Source organism: Pipistrellus hanaki (assembly GCF_964339955.1).
Source record: "Pipistrellus hanaki genome assembly, chromosome: 3".
NCBI classification, from domain to species: Eukaryota; Metazoa; Chordata; class Mammalia; order Chiroptera; family Vespertilionidae; genus Pipistrellus; species Pipistrellus hanaki.
Genome location: NC_140505.1, coordinates 142,882,893 through 142,901,765, shown reverse-complemented (window position 1 = coordinate 142,901,765; position 18,873 = coordinate 142,882,893). Strand labels below are relative to the sequence as shown.

At 49.4% G+C, this 18,873-nt stretch overlaps 2 protein-coding genes across 7 annotated transcripts in view; one reads left to right on the top strand and one right to left on the bottom strand.

Moving 5' to 3' along the window:
- The window catches only part of LETMD1 (LETM1 domain containing 1), a 14,645-nt gene extending 10,938 nt beyond the window's left edge, over positions 1-3,707 (top strand). For 2 of the 3 annotated variants that reach the window (XM_084877500.1, XM_084877502.1), the window contains exon 9: positions 4-3,707. In XM_084877500.1, the coding sequence (XP_084733626.1) occupies positions 4-74 (71 nt within the window). In that variant the 3' untranslated portion in view covers positions 75-3,707. The remainder of the gene's footprint in view (positions 1-3) is intronic. The other variant, XM_084877503.1, reaches the window with a different exon arrangement.
- On the bottom strand, positions 1,386-18,873 carry CSRNP2 (cysteine and serine rich nuclear protein 2). Of its 4 annotated transcripts, XM_084877425.1 has the most exons (6): positions 18,576-18,873; positions 17,814-18,078; positions 13,608-13,843; positions 12,335-12,594; positions 6,618-6,914; positions 1,386-4,718 (listed from the first exon to the last, which is right to left on the bottom strand). In XM_084877425.1, exons 3-6 carry the CDS (start codon positions 13,756-13,758, stop codon positions 3,798-3,800), a joined length of 1,629 nt encoding a protein of 542 aa, XP_084733551.1. In that variant the 5' UTR covers positions 13,759-13,843; positions 17,814-18,078; positions 18,576-18,873; the 3' UTR covers positions 1,386-3,797. The 4 variants fall into 4 exon arrangements, with proteins under 4 accessions (XP_084733551.1, XP_084733549.1, XP_084733550.1 ...); XM_084877423.1 differs by lacking the exon at positions 17,814-18,078; XM_084877424.1 differs by lacking the exon at positions 18,576-18,873 and having other exon boundaries at positions 17,814-18,198.

Here is an 18,873-nt window from a genome sequence, read left to right as displayed (position 1 = left end):
CAGAAGCCGAGCTGTCTCTTCTGCTACACAACGTGGTCCTGCTTTCCACCAACTACATTGGGACACGGCGCTGAGCGAGCGTGGAGCGGATGGCATTGCCCTGCCGTCAGTGTGGCAGCGTGGGACCAAACGGCACTTGTGGGCAGCCTGTGCGCGCTGCTGGGTGTGCGCGGCAGAGGAGCGGGTGCCACGGCTTCGGAGCTGGGGCTGAACAAACCCTCTCACCAGAGGTAGCCCTAGGGAGATGTCATCCCGACTTCCTTGGAATTAACTGAAACTGGAAGCGGCTACTGAACTGGGCTGTTACTGGAATATGTTAATTTCAGACTCTGGGGTGAGCTTTGGCCCAGGACTTACTCACTGCCATATTTTGAGCTGTTTCTGGCTGCTGAGGGAACTGGCTGCTGAGGGGAACAGCACTACTTAAACTGCATGCACTTTGATGCTCCCCTCAACCTTGAGATGACCAAAAATAGGATTTTTTTTTTTGTCCCCCTCACTGGGTTAACCTCTTTCCTTTTCCTTTTCCCACCTTTATTTTTAGTGGATTACACGGGAACATTCTAATGGACAAGATAGAAGGAACTACAAGTCCTTCTTGACCGCTTACCCAGTATTTATAGCCTTCACACCCTTGTCTTAATTTCTGGGCTGTGCCACAACCTGTGGATCTTAAACTCTTTGCTACCTCCACTGGGGTGCACCCATTCAACTAACTGACAGCGGCTGCCTTTGGCCCCTGGATCAAGTCTGTACAGTACTAACCCCACCCAGCCAGGAGAGGTCTGCGATAGTAAGTTGGGTTCAGCCTTTGTCTATGAAGGGACATCAGTGGCCTGTAGTACGGTAACTTACTGTAAATGCATGAAGCACTGCCTTTAAACCCAAGTAAAGACTGAAGTCACTTGCTGGAAGTTCTCTTATGCATAATCATTTTGCTAGGGCTCCTTTACAAGACTGTCATAACCGGACATTGGGGAGAGAATTGGTTGGAACAGAACTTTCTAATGGGATGGAGGTTATGAAGGAACTGACTTGAAGTTGATCCTGTTGCTGGATTTTAAATGCTAACTAGGAATAGAAAATTGTACATACAAATAGCAAGCAATGAAATTAGAATCCAGGCCCCAAGAGTAGGGACTACAGACAGGGAAAGCCCCAGCAGGGCAGGATCCAGGCTGTCTCAGCTGATGAGGGGCATAAACACAGATGAGGCAAGTCAAGCTCTTGATGCTCCAAAGAGAACGTTGTTTTCCCATCATAAAACACTTCTATTGTTAACAATCCCTAACTGACCTAATTAATTTTATATACAGGCTGGAGAAGCATCCTTTTTCTAACAAGTGACTGGATTGTGGTCTGCCAAGATCAAGAGTAACACAACATTCTTTTGAATATTTCTTTAATATTACATTTAAATATTCTCTTTAAATACAACATTATCACAATGTAAAGGACCTGAAAGGCAAAAAATAATAATAATAATTTGTTTCCAGAGAACCAGACAAGCTTTGGATTCACATTGAAAATACTACCTGTATACAGTGAGAAAGGAATGCGTTGCAATAAAAAGTAATTTCTTTTATCTAGGCCTGGACTGAGTGGGGTTGAAGCTATCTGCTTCTGTGATCAGAGGCCTAGCTTTTCTAGCAACCATGAGCTCTAATTGTGTCCAACTCGAGTAGCACCAGAAGTGAGATGGACGAGATTGTAGAAAAGGCCCTTTGCTTAACAAGACAGTTAATGCTAAATTTCGACACTTAGCATTTAAAAGCTTGGGATCAGTGTGAATCAGAATTACAGGGTTAATGTAGGATTTAGATTAAGAAACTAGTTTCTTCAGAAAAGTCATTATTTTGGGGATTGGCAATGAGTTTAATAGTCAAATTCTTTTGATCCCAAAGGCTAATAACGTGTCTCTTAATTGAGCACCTGGAATCACTTCCTGGATTAGGAATCCTTCCTAAGGAGGGAATGTGTAGCGCTCACGCTCCCCTTTCAACACACTTTCAGAAAGATTCTTCTCCATCGAGTCCTATTCCCAATTAAAGCTTCAGTCTTGTATCTGAGGGGACCAGTCTCAGGTAGGGAGTGCAGCAGCTCAGTCAGGGACAGCATCTAGCTCTCAGGTACCTCAGATGCCCAACTCTGCCTTATGAGGCTTGAGGATGGAGCATGTTAAGGACCTATATACTCAAGAACTTCCCTCCAAACCCTGCAAAAGCAGGAACAGGAGAGAAGAAGGGGTTACAAGATGTATCTGTGTTAAGTACAAGGCCTAGCAGGCTCAGTTTAGCAATTTTACAGGTAAAATGCTACTGATATACATGAAGGCTGCTTTAAGACACCAGGGCTGTATCAGAAAAGGCTTTATGATCCAGATGGGTAGGAATAGTTATCTCCCCCACCAAAAACATTTTCACTTTGTTCTTTCCTGGTTAATAAATCATACAGAAACAAAGCATGGTGGAAATATGCCTGCGTGCTTTGTTCCCTGCTGCCTCCATTTTAAAACGGAGACAGTGATAGCTTTGCTAGTGAATTCAGTGGTGGTCAGTGCAGTACATCCAGGAACGTAGGAGGGTTTGGGAGGAAGAGGAATGGTGTCCTCAGATGGAGGCAAGAACTGAATGAGTCCCACAGCTTTATCATCAGAACTTTAACTCTCTGGAACCTGGGGGCTACATGTAGCATTTAAGAATGGGTTGATTTCTAATTTTCATGTATCAAGATGGAGGGGTCTAATATTTGCAGTTCCTGGGAGTGAACTGGAATAGTGTTAAGAACTCTCCAACCCTGTATATCCAAGGACTACCAAGGGTAGATATAGAAGGAAAACCAAACCTGGTGACCTTAGAATGCTACATCCTACATTCCTCTAAAGCTCCAATCTCCCCGTGGGGTGGGGGAGGACACCTGGGTGAAAGCAAGCATGGCACGAAGTCCTCATCCTTCCAGACAGCACTGTCCCTGCTGCTCCCGTGGACACCCTGAGCGCTCCACAGGCCTCCCATGGAACACGGAGCCAGCCTGGAGCTGCCCGACAGCTGGTGCTAGAACCACGCAGAGGTCATGGGCTCTTTAAGCCACATCCCCAGCCAATGTAGCTCTTTCTTCCAAATGGGTGGGGGTGAGGTGGGGAGGGGAGACAGACAAGTTAAACCCTAGTACCTAAGAACATGAGAAAGAAACAATTCAAGTTACAGCCCAGGAATCCCCAGTGTGGGGAACAGGCCAGAGAACACCAAACATGTCAAATATTAACTTATTTACCAAGTAGGGGGCTGGGGAAGGCAGGTTCAATTTTTAAAAATCCTGGAGGTTTTGTACACAAGTGGAGACCCTTCTCCCCCTCCTCTCCAGGTGACATTTCCGACCGTATAGTACACCAAAACGGGCTATCGGAGTAACCCCCGAGAAAAATGAGCGTGTAGCCGCCTGGAGCTTAGGAGAGGGGCTTTGCCGTGCTGTTCAGATGATGGATTCTGACCCCTGTGAAAAGAAGAGCTGCCTGAATTACCTGGTGTCTCCTCTGAGATCCAATGGCCCAGATAACTCGGTATTCAGCATTCCGTGGCCTTCTCTGCCCCGAGACTGTCCCCAGATCGAGCTGGGGCTGGTCTCCTTGGTTCTGTTACCTTTAAAAAATACTTGTATAAACAATCCTCTCCCACCCATCCCCAAGACCCCAATAAAATAACATGGGAGCAGCAGCTGCTTCTGGTTTTGTTCTGAAATGGCGTTGGGTAAAATAGGGAATAAATAGAGTGGGCAGGAGGCAGAGCCCCAGCCCCACATCACACTGCCAGAGGGAGCTCCAGGGAAGACTCTTCGGGGGGCCGGTCCTCGCCGGGCTGTGAGGGCCTCTCTGCCGCACAGCCCTCTGCACCGTCCGTGCAGGAGGGGAGGCTGGAGGGGGACCACGAGGGGCGGGAGTCTTCATTCTCCCGCTCCTCAGGGATACAAGCTTCGGGCACCAGGGCTTCTGGGGCGGAGGCTTTCCCCGCCTCTGGTTTGCACACGGCTGGGTCTGTGGGGCTACAAGCCACCAGTGAGGTAACGGGGACGGAGAAGACGTTGAGATCTTTCTCCTTGGGGAGGGAGGGAGGGGCTTCTCCCGGACCAGGCTCTCCTTTGGCCCCGGGGACTGGCCTCTGCTCCACCTGGTAATAGATCAGGGGCCCGCTGTTCAAGTAGGATGGGCTGGTCGCTGCCGAGGCAGTTGGGTGGTCCGCGTTCTCAGCGAAACAGAGGACGGAGGAGCCCGGGGTCAGCTGCGCCTGGATGAGGATGGGCGCCGCCAGGCCTGGGCACAGCTCCTCAGGAACGGCCAGGGGCTCCTCCAGGATGCACACGCCCAGGCTCTCCACGCTGGAGTCCACGCTGGCACTGGAGCCACTGGAGTCTTCCTCGGCCTTGAGCCGCTCCAGCTCCTCCGCACTCTGGAGGTGCATCACCGCGGTCTCGTTCTCAGCAATGAACTCCTGGAAGTCCTGTGTCTCCGAGCCCTGGGCTCCGGTCAGGCTGCAGCTGGCGGCGGGCGAGGGCTCCTCGTCCGGGGCGGCTGGGCGGCTCACCTGCCGCTTGCTCTCCAGCTCCAGCTTCATGATGGTGTGGAGGTAATGAGTCCGGACTCGGATCGGATTAAATTCAATGCGCCCCGCCATGTTCCCGCAGCCATCCCGGGAGCAGCCACATGGGAAGGACATTCGATCCACCTGAGGCGGGGACAAGGCGATTGAGGCAAGAGGAGACCATCAGTTTAACATCAGCTGGCAAAACAAGCAGGTGGCATTTGCGATCTCATAAGAGACCTAACAAGTTTGGCTCAGTGGATAGAGCGTTAGCTAGTGGACTGAAGGGTCCTGGGTTCGATTCTGATCAAGATCGTGCACCGTGGTTGCGGGCTCAATCCCCAGTAAGGGGCATACAGAAGGCAGTTGATAAATGTTTCTCTCTCATCCATGTTTCTAACTCTCTATTCCTCTCCCTTCCTCTCTGTAAAAATCAACGAAATGTATAAAAACAAAAACAAAAAACAGCCAATTCAAAACGATGCAGCATGAGCTAGCACAGCACAGATGGTAGTTAATTTCCAGTGCAGCCTCGCTTCTCTCTCAAACAAGAAGTAGACAAATATTATATGAAAGGGCCCTTCCAAGTTCAAAAGTCCCGAGATGCCTCTCTGAATGCTAACATGCCTCAGAACAGAAGAAATTTACGTGTCTCAAGGACTTTTCCAAACTAACCTGGTTTACTGAGAAAATAAAATGCTGGGCCTAGCCCCTTGTCCTCTGGGGTGACAGGCACAGGAAGGAGCAGAAGTCCCAGCGAGTCCAAAGAAATGCATTCTGGGGAAAAGCAGCAAAACAGCCTCCAACACAGTAACTCAGCCAGCTTTTCATTGCCAGCTTCATCTTTCCTGATGGTTGACCAGTTTGTTGCTTTTTAAAAAATATGTATTTTATTGATTTTTTACAGAGAAGGAAGAGGGATAGTTAGAAACATCAATAAGCTTCCTCCTGCACATCCCCTATTGGGGATGTGCCCACAACCAAGGTACATGCCCTTAACCAGAATCGAACCTGGGACCCTTCAGTTTGAAGGCTGCCACTCTACCCACTGAGCCAAACCGGTCAGGGCGATCAGTTTGTTTCTAGAGCAGTTACCAAGACAACTAAGTTACAGAACAAGACCATCTAGAAAGGAGATCCTTTCTACTTCCTTTTCTCTCTTTTGGATCCCCAAGGGGTGGGGGGGTGTGGGGGGAAATAGCAAAAATTAAATTAAAAACGTGAGTCAGCTGGTATGTACAAATACACAATGTCTTCCTCTGATGTCAACCTAGAGAACTCTCCATTTCAGTTCTTAGGAACAGTCTGCTTATCAGGACTGTCCTCAGGTCTGTGGATAATAGACTGATTCATTATGGGACTTCAGTCTGACAAGCAGTGTTTGGCTAGGTCCACTACAGCTATTTGATACCCAAATGTGAGAAAAGGGCTGGTCAGCAGTTCAGCTACAAGGACTCAGCAGCCACATCCTCAGTGTACAAGTCCCACCCACCCTTCGGGATGGTTCTGCTGGTTTTCATTGAGATGTGTCTTCCAAGCCGTCCATCACGGGCCAGCGGGGAGACGATGGGCCCGGGGGAGGGAATGTGCTTCCCGTATGGACACTAGGCATTGACGCTCTGCCAGGCCCAGTGTGAGCCTGCGTGTCTGCACCCAAGAACTATTGACTTTTATAAAATTGAAGTGGAGGCACTGTGAATAGTGTTTGCAAGATAAAATCTAAAGGCCTACCTCATTTTCCTGCTTCCTTTAACCAATCAATATTTAGGAGACGGCTACTAAGTATTAAACTTACTAACCCCTGTTCCTCCATTGGCTGACAGCTGCTTATCAGCCCCAAGGTATAGAACACAGACAAGATGGCCGCTATCTCCGCAGCCTGAATCCTGTCGTGCTGGTTTCCGTGCTGGGGGCGGAGGGCTGTGGAGTGTCCAGGCCCAGGGAGGCCACCCTCTGATGGGTAGCCTTCCAGGTTCCCTGGCACCCGCGCCACACACCCGACTCTAGTGCAGGCGCACCACCTCAGGCCTGACGTGGACTGACCTGGCATTTAATCCCAGCTTGGCTACAGGCACACGCTTCTGGATCGCAGTACAGCCGACAATCACACCCACACTCCTCCCGCGACAGGCGGATGGCGCGCAGCTCCTGCTTCTCTTCGGCGTCGATGCGGTGGACCCCGGAGGCCCGCAGCAGGGCCCGCCGCCGTTTGGTGGGTAGAGGCTGCAGGAAGAAGTAGTCGTCCACCTCCACGCTCTCCACGTCGATGTCTTCATCGGAGACATCGTCCAGCGTCAGGCCCTCGGCCTCCACGGACTCCACGGTCCCGTTCTTGGTCAGCTGCCGGAACAGGGAGGAGAGGTCAGCCTGCAGCGTCGCCAGCACGAGCCTCCGTGCAGGGAGCCTCTGCAGAAGCACGGTCTGCAATGAAACAACCGTGCTCACACGGCAGCCACAGCACGTGTGGGGTATTAATGGTTGGATGCTCCTTGGGTGCAGAGGTAAGCTTGCAAACACCCTTCAATTTGCACCCCCTAAAAGGACTCAAAACCACCTTTTGGGCAGTAAATTTCATTAAAGTGTAGTACAAGGCTACCAGATCTTTGTCAGTGAGCCTGAATTCCCAATGTGAAGACTTGTCTATTCATACATAGGAGAGTTGCATTTTACTGGAAGGAGAAAAATATAAGCAAACTATTAATGGCTTGTAAACCCTTGCTTTCTCCTTTCTAATCATTTTTTACTTGATTTTAAAGAAAAGCTGTAGGTGAGGTAGGGTGGCATATGTGATTCAGGCAGAGCTGGGTTCTCTGGGGTAAGAGGGACAGCCAGCCACGAAAGGGAATCTTAGTGGAAGGGCAGGTTAAAGACAATCCATAGCTGGATGCATCTGAAAACTCACTAGAGAATTCAAGTAAAGAAAACGAGGCCTCACAATCCCCAGGGCCCTGGAAGCTAATAGCAGGATGAAAGCCACACTGCTGGAGAGTTTGGCTTATTTCATCACACAGCCACAGAGCAGTGCTGGTAAAGGAACAACTCCCGGGAGAGACGTGACGCAACACTCCTGGGCAATAAGCTACGCACCTGTTTGTTTGTTTGTTTGTGGGCAGAAAAAATGAGGAGAAAAAGTGGTACTTCGGAGGATTCCTTAGTCTATTATCTGTACCAGCAGACCTCAGGGTCGCTCCTCTCTGTCTCACCACTGGCTTCCTCCTAAACACCCTCACTCCTGCTATCCTCTCAAGGAAAGAGATTACAGATGCAATAGAAAGAAACCAATGTAGACGTGAGAATTTAATATGTCATGACGGAGGTGACATTTCTTATCACTGACAAAAGGCCTTCTAATAATTAAATGGTATTGGGACAGGGAATAGTCTTTTGGAAAAAAAATATAAGGTTAGAGTCCCAACTCATACTATTCATAATAATGAGTTCCATATGGATAAAAGGCAGAGAAAAAAAAGTAACGTAAGAATTAGAAAAAATTATTGGTAACTAAAGCTGCAGGTGAAAAGCAGTTTTTTGTTTTTTAAATGATTTTAGAGAGAGAAACCAAGATTGCGGCATAGATAAACACCTAAATTGCTGCCTAGCACAACCATTTCAAAACTACAACTAAAAGACAAAACGGACATCACCCAGAACCACAGGGAGGCTGGCTGAGTGGAAATTCTTCAACCAGAAGGAAAGAGAAAAGCTCACTGAGACTCCCAGGAGCTGTGGAAGGCAGAGGTACAGAAGTGTGCAAGGAGAGGGCTGGCAACCAAGTACGTGATTGGCTTTCTGAATTGGGAGGGAAACAAAAGCTTCCAACTTTTCTGAACTCCAGTTCTGGGCAGGACTCTGGAGACCCAGACTCATTCGGGGGAAAACTGGACTGTCTTGCAGCAGGTGAAACTTGAGAGCGGCTTTCTCTCAGAGGTGCTTGCAGCAATTACCGCAGGACACTGAGACCCAGGGGCCTCTTAGGGCAGAGCTGACAGGAAGCCATTGCTGTGTGTTCTGCCCTGAGACTCCACCCCATCCAAGCCAGAGGCAGAGGCTTTTGCATATGAATAGCCTGGTCCTCTGAATTCTAATCTTACCTAACAAACTGCATCTGAGTCAGTGAGACCCAGAACACCCAAAAGAAGGCCCAAGGCCCCACAGCAGCTGGCAGTGCTTCACAGCTGGGCCTCATCTAGGCATCCCCAAAACCCAAACAAAGAAGATAAATCTGCAGATATCTCAGTAGCTCCTGCAGGGCGGCCTCAGGTAGAGGCTAAATTAGCACCTCCTTGGAGATCCAAGAGCCAGTGTACCCAGGAGTCAAAGTGGAACCATCCAGATTCAACTCCTCAGATCCATAAGGGACACATTCAAGGGGTAGACTCTGAGCACCAAAGTCCCACTGAAGTGAGTCTTGCCTAATAAGGGTGTCTCTAGCACAGAAGTTCTCCCAGCATAGACACAGCTGATCCTCACAGCTAATTGGTCTGGAGGTCAATTCTTCCCAGAGATACCAACAACAATCAAGGCTTAACTACACCAAGACTGTGCATACAGCCCACAAAGGGGTGCACCAAGAGTGTCCACCTTAGGTAACTGGGGAGGCTGAGCCACTGGGCCCTATAGGACACCTAGCACACAAAGCCACTCTATCAACTCAGGGAAGCAGCCAAAATGCAGAGACAAAGAAACAAATCACAAATGAAGGAAATGGAGGAAAGCAAATGACTGGATATAGAGTTCAAAACCACAGTTATAAGGTTTTAAAAATTTTCTAGAAAAGGCAAATAAATTCAGCGAGACCCTCGAGGATATGAAAAAGGACCATCTAGAAATTAAGCATTCACTGACTGAAATAAAAAAATAATATACAGAGATCCAACGACAGACTAGAGGACGGCAAGAATCAAGTAAAAAAACTGAAATACAAAGAAGCAAAAAAACACCCAACCAGAAAAGCAAAAAGCAAAAAGAATCCAAAAATATGAAGATAGTGTAAGGAACCTCTGGGACAACTTCAAGTGTATCAACATCAGAATTATGGGTGTGCCAGGAGAGAGAGAGCAAGATAGTCAAAACCTATTTGAAGAAATAATGACCAAAAACTTCCCCCACCTGGTGAAAGAAATAGACTTACAAGTCCAGGAATTGCATAGAATCCCCAACAAAAGGAATCCAAAGAGGAACACACCAAGACACATCATCATTAAAATGCCAAGAACTGCTGAAACTGGTTTGGCTCAGTGAATAGAGCATCGGCCTGTGGACTGAAAGGTCCCAGGTTCGATTCCGGTCAAGGGCATGTACCTTGGTTGCGGGCACATCCTCAGTAGGGGGTGTACAGGAGGCAGTTGATTGATGTTTCTCTCTCATCGATGTTTCTAACTCTCTGTCCCTCTCCCTTCCTCTCTGTAGAAAAATCAATAAAATATATTTAAAAAATAAAATGCCAAGAGCAAAAGACAAAGAGAGAATATTAAAAGCAGCAAGAGGCCGGGACCGGTTTGGCTCAATGGATAGAGTGTCGGCTTGGGGACTGAAGGGTCCCGGGTTCGATTCCGGTCAAGGGCATGTACCTTGGTTGAGGACATATCCCCAGTAGGGGGTGTGCAAGAGGCAGCTGATTGATGACTCTCTCTCATCGATGTTTCTAACTATCTCTCTCCCTTCCTCTCTGTATAAAATCAATAAAATATATTTAAAAAAAAAATAAATAAAAGCAGCAAGAGAAAAAGTTACCAACAAGGGAGCACCCAAAGGACTGTCAACTGATTTCTCAACAGAAACTATGCAGGACAGATGGGAGTGGCAAGAAATATTCAAAGTGATGAATAGCAAGAATCTACAACCAAGATTACTCTACCCAGCAAAGCTATCATTCAGAATTGAAGGTCAGATAAAGAGCTTCACAGACAAGAAAAGGCTAAAGGAGTTCATTGCCACCAAACCAGTATTTGATGAAATGCTGAAAGATATTCTTTAAGAAGAGGAAGAAGAAGAAAAAGGTAAAGATAAAAATTATGAACAACAAATACATATCTATCAACAAGTGAATCTAAAAATCAAGTGAATAAAAAATCTGATGAACAGAATAAACTGGTGAATATAATAGAATCAGGAGCATATAAAGGGAGTGGACTGACAATTCTCAGGGGGAAAGAGATGTGGGGGTGCGGGAAGAGACTGGACAAAAATCGTACACCTATGGATGAGGATGGTAGGGTGGGGGGTAAAGGCAGAGGGTGGGGTGGGATCTGGGTGGAGGCGAGCTAAGGGGGAGAAAAAAGAGGAACAATTTTAATAACCTGAACAATAAAGATTTTAAAAAAAATAAAGCAGCGAGGCATAAAATAAACAAACAATTTTAGATAGAGAGGAAGAGAGAGAAACATCAACCAGTCCGCACCCATACACACCCTGACTGGGGTCTGAATCTGCAACCCGGGCACCTGCCCTGACTGTGAATCAAACGGCCAACCTTTCCATGCACAGGACCACCCTCAACCAACTCAACCACACCGGCCAGGCACCAGCAGCTTTTTTCTCTTTTTGGCAGCCCAAAAGCAAAATAAATATTAGACGGTTTGTGGGAGATACAATGATGGGTTAGATGCCATCATTGCTGCTGTTCACTGCATCTGCTGGTAAGCTGGAACCCCATCCCTCAAGCCTGGAATTTATTTCTAGACCTCCTCCTAGGGAGGCCATAGGCTGTTATGTTCTGACAGATAATTCCTCTACCAGATTTAGGAGAGGGATTCTTCTTGGGGAAAGGGGAGAAAGCCTCATGGCAAATGACGAGAACAGTGTTTATTTGCCCAGCTGTTGCTATAGCAGTAGGGAGGTGATGGTGTCAGGGATGGAATTCCTCAGACACAGAGAGGGAAGCCTGAATGTCATTCTAGCTAGAAAAACAGGTGTACGGCTTTAGGAGCAGGCCGAGGAAATTAGACATGGAACTCTCAAAGGAAGAAAGCAATGACATCCCATTAACCTACATCCGCTGCCACCAGTTCTCCAACCCTACCACACTGCAGTGTGTCTCCTCAGGATTTCACCCACAACCTTGGCAATCAGGCAGCCGCCTACCTCAGTACAGGTCCGCAAGAGACTTGGCCAGGCCTGTGCAGGAGACATTCATCTGATAAGGCATTGAAACACTCTGCTTCCCCAGGTCCCGGGCGTGGCAAACTTGAATGCCTTCATTCACATTTTAAACCTTTTTAAAAAAAATTGGCTGCCCTAGCCTGTTTGGCTCAGTGGAGCAAGTGTCAGCCTACGGACCAAAGGGTCCTGGGTTCAATTCCAGTCAAGGGCACATGCCCGGGTTGTGGGTTTGATCTCCAGTGGGGAGCATGCAGGAGGCAGGTGATCAGCGATTCTCTCTCATCATTGATGTTTTTATCTCTTCCACTCTAAAATCAATAAAAAAATATATTTTTTAAAAAATTTGCTGAGGTTGGCAAGGGCAGGAAATTCTAGAGAAGCCATTTTGCTATCTCTGGTAGACTCCCCACCAGACATGAAAAGAAGGGTCTTAGACTGAGATCTAATTCCATCCATGTCTGAGCCTTTCCCTAGAAAGATCTGGAATCTACAAGCCAAGGAAGGGCGACAGTAAAATATAAATATAAATATATAAATATAAATACACACACACACACACACACACACTGTTGTGTGTGAAAATAATAATAAATAGGCTAGATGGTTTCCCACTTCATACTGGCACATGGAAAGCACCAGGCCCCAGATCCCCCAGGCACCTTCATCTTCTTGGCGTGCAGTTTCTCTTCCTTCAGGTGCTCACGCAGAATCTCCCGATGGTTCACCTCCTGCTCCTGAGCAAACTCACAGAGCGTGTAGCTGCGCACGGAGTTATGACGCTGGGCCATGCCCAAAGAGCTGCCGCCCTGGCTGGGCACACTGGTGAAGCCCTGGCGCCGGGCGAAGTAGTACACAGTCACCTGGTCAAAGCGGACCTTCTTCCTCCGGAGCTGCTTCTGCCGCTTCAGGATGGAGGTGGCTGGGAAGGGAACACAGCATCTTACTGACCAGCGATGGCCTGTTTGGGGACCTCATTCTTTCTCATCCATCTGGGCTCTCCACTCTTACCCACAGGTGCTCCCTGTACCCAGAGACAGTCCCAATTTTCAAGCCATAAAAGCATAGCTGGAGAGGACTTTGGTCCACAGTGACTGACTTCTCCCAAGCAGACCACAAAGTCTATTTTTAGACATCCGTTGGGAAGGTGATCTCCAGGTAATCTTCTCAGGATAAAACAACCTGTACAGCTGCACTGTCCAACACAGCAGCTACTGGCCACACACGTCAATTTAAATATGTTAGTTAAAATGAAACATTGACAACTCAGCTCCTCAGTTACAGTAATCTCATCTCAAGTGCTCAATAGCCACATGTGGGTAATGGCTACCAGAGGGGACAGTGCAGATATAGAACAGGTTTTTTTTCATAACGGAAAATTCTATTAGATAGTGTTGCATAATGGGAGGGCAAATTTCTATAAAGGGCCACGAAGTATGTATTTTAGGGTTTGTAGGTCATCAGGGCTCTGTTGTACCACTCAATTCTCAATGTTAATATGAAAGCAATAATAGACAATGGGTGTGGCTATGTTCCAATAAAACTTTATTTACAAAAGCAGGCAGAGCCCAATTTGGTACACTGGCAACCCCTGATCAACCCAAGAAACTAATTGAGGCAGAAGAATTAAGAAATCTGGAGTTGCCCCAGCTGTTCAGGCTCTAAGGATTCATGTCCTGCTAGACTACAATATCACATAACTCCATGGGACTCACTCTGGTGGGAAGGGTACATCCTGGACTCCTCTCCTCCTCCAGTTTAATCCACCCATCCTGGGACCCAAAAACCAAGCCTACGTAAAATCACTGGGATAAATCAGACTTGTCTATGATACTGGAGCAAGGCGGAGCTAAGAGCTGGTTAGAAGTGCCTCTAAGAGCTGCAATGGGCCCTGCTGCCAGGGACGGGTGTGCGCAGGGGGAGTGGCCCACTCACGTGTGAAGCTGGCGGTCGTCGGCGGGTTGAGGCTGTCGCAGCTGTCCGCACTGTCACTGCTGGAGATCTCATCATCGGAGTTGGACACTGATGAGCCCACGTCCACATCATCAAACTTCCTCTTGAGACCCGAGCCCGTGAATGCATCCATTGGTTTCCCAGGGGTTTCCTCGGGAGCCCACCACGTTGGCCCCAAAGCCCCTGCTCACCACCAGGTCGCCAGGCGCATTAGGATTCTGCCCAGGGGAAAGAGGAATCAGCATCCCCGTCCTTCCTGTGACAGACCCCTCCCAGTGTGTGCGAAGGTCTCCGCCTGGAGAGAAAGCACCTGAGCCGACAATGGCGGCTGCTTTCTGCAGATCAGGTCATTGCTCTGCTGATTCTGGCCAACATCCTCCTCCTGTTTCCCTTACCCCTCCAGCCTCAGCCACTCAGAGTAACAGATGAGTGACCGCAGCACCTTTCCCGAGGAGGGAGGCCTTTGGGGCTGCCGTCGGGGCTGGGGGATCACAGGATCACACAGGAGAGCTCTCCCAGGGCCGGAGGAGGGACTAGGCGTCAAAGCAGAACAGGCGGTGCCTACACCTAGACTAGATCCAATTATTTTTCCGAGTGAAGACACAGCCTGGCATCTCCCAAAGTATATATATGAAATAAACTGATTCAAGCAACCGAGGTACAGTGCCCACGACCAGAATCAACCCAGAACTCCTCAGTCCTCGGCCAAAGCCCCAACCACTGAGGGAAACCAGCTGGGCGGATATTAATGGTTTTTACATGAAAATAGGACTGCGGTGTCAAAACAGTTTAGAAAACTGTTTACGGGGGAACCTCTTAGAGGCTTTTAATATGCTAATGAGCATGGGGAGGGGGTGGGGGGGGTCCAGAGCAGTGTGTCCCCACACCTGAATATGGGACCCTTTGCTTCCCAGAGCATTTTAGGGGCAAACAAACGATTCTCGGAGCACCCTTTGGGAAGTGCTGCTCTAGGCTCTCAATTTCAAAGTACATCAGCAGCCAAGGAAACATTTTACCCAGATCTTCACAAGGATACAGTGTCTCTCCAGGCTCCTAGAAAGGTCAACTTTGGTTCTAAAGAATGGACTGACGATTAAAATCTGCACTGGCTTCAAAACCCACAATCTTTCCCAGTCTCACTCTGCCATAAAATGGGGTTCCGCCGGTCTATCGTCCTCTGTGCAAGGAAACAGCTTCGCCGCCTCTGCCCTCTGGAAAGAAGCTAGCAAAGGGACAACAAACAGCAGAAGAAAGGACAATTTACTCTGGTCACATCAGTATGGCAGCCAGGGTCTTCCACCAGCTGTCACCCAACCAAGGAGGCTGGGCTACAGATCTGTTTTTGGACTTTCCTTCGCAAGGATCCGAATCTGTCGGGGCCGGGGCCACATGTGCCGATAGGAAGCCTCCCTGCGTCGCCTCAGTAATGCCGGGATCTCCCAGACTATGATCTCACTAGTTGCTAATTATGCGGCAGGAATAACAACACTGCCCAGAAAGACAGGGCTGCATTACTGCAGAGCAGCTACCCAGACTATACTCGGTGTGGTGTCAGGGATGCCTGCTCCAGGCTGTTTTTCCGGGTGGTGTGTGTCTCTTGGAAGCAATTTACCTGCTCTTGGATAAGTTCGATATAGTCAACCAGATCTATTCAGATTTTTTTTTTTAAATGCCCTTTAAGCCACAAGATGGACTTAACAAACATCAGCCATATATAGGTCTCAGACAAGGACATTCCTGAAATAAATTTGGCCAGGGAGTGGGGGGAGGGGGGAGAGAAACCAAGTACTTGATAAGAGTTGTAATTAAATTTAAAAATGAGTCCAAAGTATCAATTCTGTCCTTCAGGTTACTGATCTTGCCACCAGAGGTCACATTCGTAGGACACAGTAAGGAGAGAGCCGAACGAATAGCGATGGTTTTAAAGGTGTCTATTAACTAACACATTTCTCATTCGGCTCCATGAGGTGGGGGGAAACCTTTGCAATTAAGTACTTAAGTGGGTGAGTTAAAAAATAAATAAATAAATAAATAATATTGTTAACCACTAAATTTTATTTTTCCTCCCCACTTAAAAGTCTGATCCACCACATGAAAACTCAAACTGAGCTGATCATCTGCTTTCTCAGGAAGGCTGTAAGTCGGGCCTGTTTTAACTGAGAGCCAGCTAGTGGTGCTACAGGAGAGCGGCCTTTCCTTCGGCCTGGATTCACTCCAGGATTTATGACATGCACTTCTGGTTCTTTCCTGGGTCCCCTTCGCTTCTGGGAGCGTCGCTGCCCTTTGACTATTTCTCTTTAAGCCCCGAATGGCACTGGGTATGGCCCAAATCTTCACCTAAAGGTATTTTTTCCATTGATTTTTAGAGAGAGTGGAAGGAAGGGGGAGAGAGATGTATCAATTGGTGGAGCCTACACCCGAGGTCCACACCCTGGACCAGAATCAATCTGTGACCCCTGAGTCCCAGGGCCGACACTCTAACCACTGAACCAAATGGTCTAGGGCCCAAATCATCTTTATCATCAAAATTCTCCACTGACTTCGCCCAGTTGCCCTTAGGAGCATCATCCGTTAGGTTAATGTTTGTGCTCTCTGCTGCAGTGGGATTGCTGTCTGCTTTTTCCATTCTCCTTCACCCTTTTATATATGTCTTTCCCCTTCTACTCCTGGAACACTGGGTTCTGGACAATGACAAGGGGTATAAGGAAGGAAGAAAAATAAAGAGATATGAAACCCAGGAGAAAAATACTTTCCTTAAAATGCTTGAGAATAATCTATGGCTATCTGTGTAAATAACGTTCATAATGACTTAGTCCCCTTCACCCTACACAGGGCTGTTAGCATCATGTTCTCTAACATTAACTCTGTTATTAAAATAAAATAAAATCACCCATTCTGTCCTCACAACCAATCTATTTAAATTTCAGTCCAGGTCTCCTTGTCCAGCTCTCTGGTGTGAACTTAACTTGTTAGATCAAGATGTTCACTGGGCACCAAGCATAAACCTGGAGAGCTCTTGCTTTACAACTAGAATACTAGTTAGATTCCACATTTTCCAATTTATCAAACCAACCTCCTTTCAAACCACAATTAGAAACCAGTCGTTCCCACCTCTCAACCGGCAGAGGATCAATGTGGGTGTTCAAGAGAAACACAAGTTATGCTCCCAGCACTTACACCCATACAGAAATAACCAAGGTGAGACTAGCAATGCAGGCAACAACTGACAGTTAACTGTCAAAATGAGCAACGCAAACAACAAATGCTCTTGAGAAAATAATGCAAACCTCCATAAAAGCTTTAAAATGCCGGGGAAATGAAAGGTCAACTAACACTTTCTGCCTACGTGCTTTAGTCTCTTCCCAAGTGCTCAGGCTAAACATTTCCCAGAGGTTCCAGGGCACACAGAAGGCATCAGGCTGGCACCGAACAAACACCTCTGCAGCATGTGTGCACTTGAGCACTCGATCTCCGCCTTTCCAGGCCTGTGAGGGTTCCTTTAAAACCCGAATGTGAGACTAGCAAACGAGGGACCCCCGCCAAATTCTGTGGATGCAGAATATATTTGCAAAGTTTAGGTATTTTAAGCCTCTCTCTTAAATGAATTAAAAAAGAAAGAAGCAAGAAAGAAAAGATACATCTCAGAGGAAAAAGCCTCTCCGCTCAGCTGGAACCCAACCTTCTGCTAAAGGTCAAGGGACCAGAACCTCCGGTAAGATCGCCGGGACTGCTATCATCCGTAGCGAGGGTACAGGAAGGCGGGCTTGCTCAGGGTGATAAGCCTGAGTGAGATGACCTGTCCTGTGTCTCCGTTTACACTACATTCTGGTTAATTTGCAGATACCATGAATTTTGTGGAAATGTGTCCTTGTGATGACAGGATCCCGAATCTTTAAGGAACGCAAGTGAAGACCTCCTTTACACTGGGTACCTCAAGGGCACCCCCTCCACCACTCCCTGGTGCGGACCGCCCCACGCCAGGCTGGACGCGGCTCTCCAGGCCTGCCCACCACCCTCCGGAGGACACAGACCTCTGAAGATCGGGAGCATGCTGCTGCAGGGAGCACTCCCTCTCAAGGAGACCGGTCATGTACCACGCTGGTGCACGCCGACCTCCTCCGGCTCGGGAGGTTTGCAAGGCGGAGAGTCGGTACAGAAAAGGGGAATGTGAACCAACTATGGATTTACCTTGAGCTGAAAACTGCAGGGCAGGGGACAACTGTCTCTCGGGGATAACTTCTAACACTGGATATGGAAGAGAGGCTGGCGTGTCACATGCCACTCTATAAACTCCCTGACAAGGACGCATCAGGACCACGGCCCGAGAAGGGATGAGTGGCAGTCAGCGGCGTGCCCGGGCCCGCGGCGGAGATCCAGCTAGCCACCGGGGGCAAGCGATAGATGCTTCCGTTTTCCCACACGACGCCAGGAACACGGGGGCTGCACCGGGAACCTGAGCCGAAAGGACATGCCGAGTTGCCAGTTCCCCCTGATGGACGCCCTCTGGGAACCCCCCAGCTCCCGGCCGTCTCTCCCCAGCTCACCCTTCCCGCTCATTCTTATCTCCCGCAGCCCCTGCCCGGCCTCCCCATCCCTTCCCTTCCCTCCCTGCCCGCTCCTCGCAGATCCCCACCTCTCCTCCCACATTTCCCCCGTCCCCCTCTCCTCCCTCCCCTCCGCTCCATCCCGCATCAGCTCCGCTCCGCGAACTCAGCCTCGCCGCGGTCCCGCCGGCTCCCGCCGCCCCTCGGCCTCCCGGGGCGGCCCCCGCGCTCCGGCCGGACCTCCGCGCCGCTCCCTCCCCGGTCTCCCCTCCGGCGGCGCCGCGCTCCCCGCCCCCCGGCCGCTCCCGCATTTCCCACCCTCCATCCGCGGGGCTCCGCGCCGACCACTCCCCCGCCGCCGCCCGCCGGCCCACCACCCCCCGCCCCGCGCCCCCGGGCCCTTTACCGGCCCCGCCGAGGCTGCCTCCTCCCGCGATGGTCGCCGCCGCCCCCGCCGCCGCCGCCCTAGCCCGCTGGTGAGGAGGGAGCGGAGCGCCGGTCCTGGGGCCGCGACCTCGGCCGGCAGCTCCCCGGCCGGCGGGACCCGGAGGGAGGGAGGAGGGTGGGCAGGGCGGCCCGCGGGCAGCAGAGGGCGGCCGGCTCCGGCACCTCGGCGTCCCCGGCAGCAGCCGCCCAGAACCGACCCGGCTCCGGCTAACAATAGGCTCCGGCCCCAGCGCTCTGGCTCTTATAGGCGCCGGCAC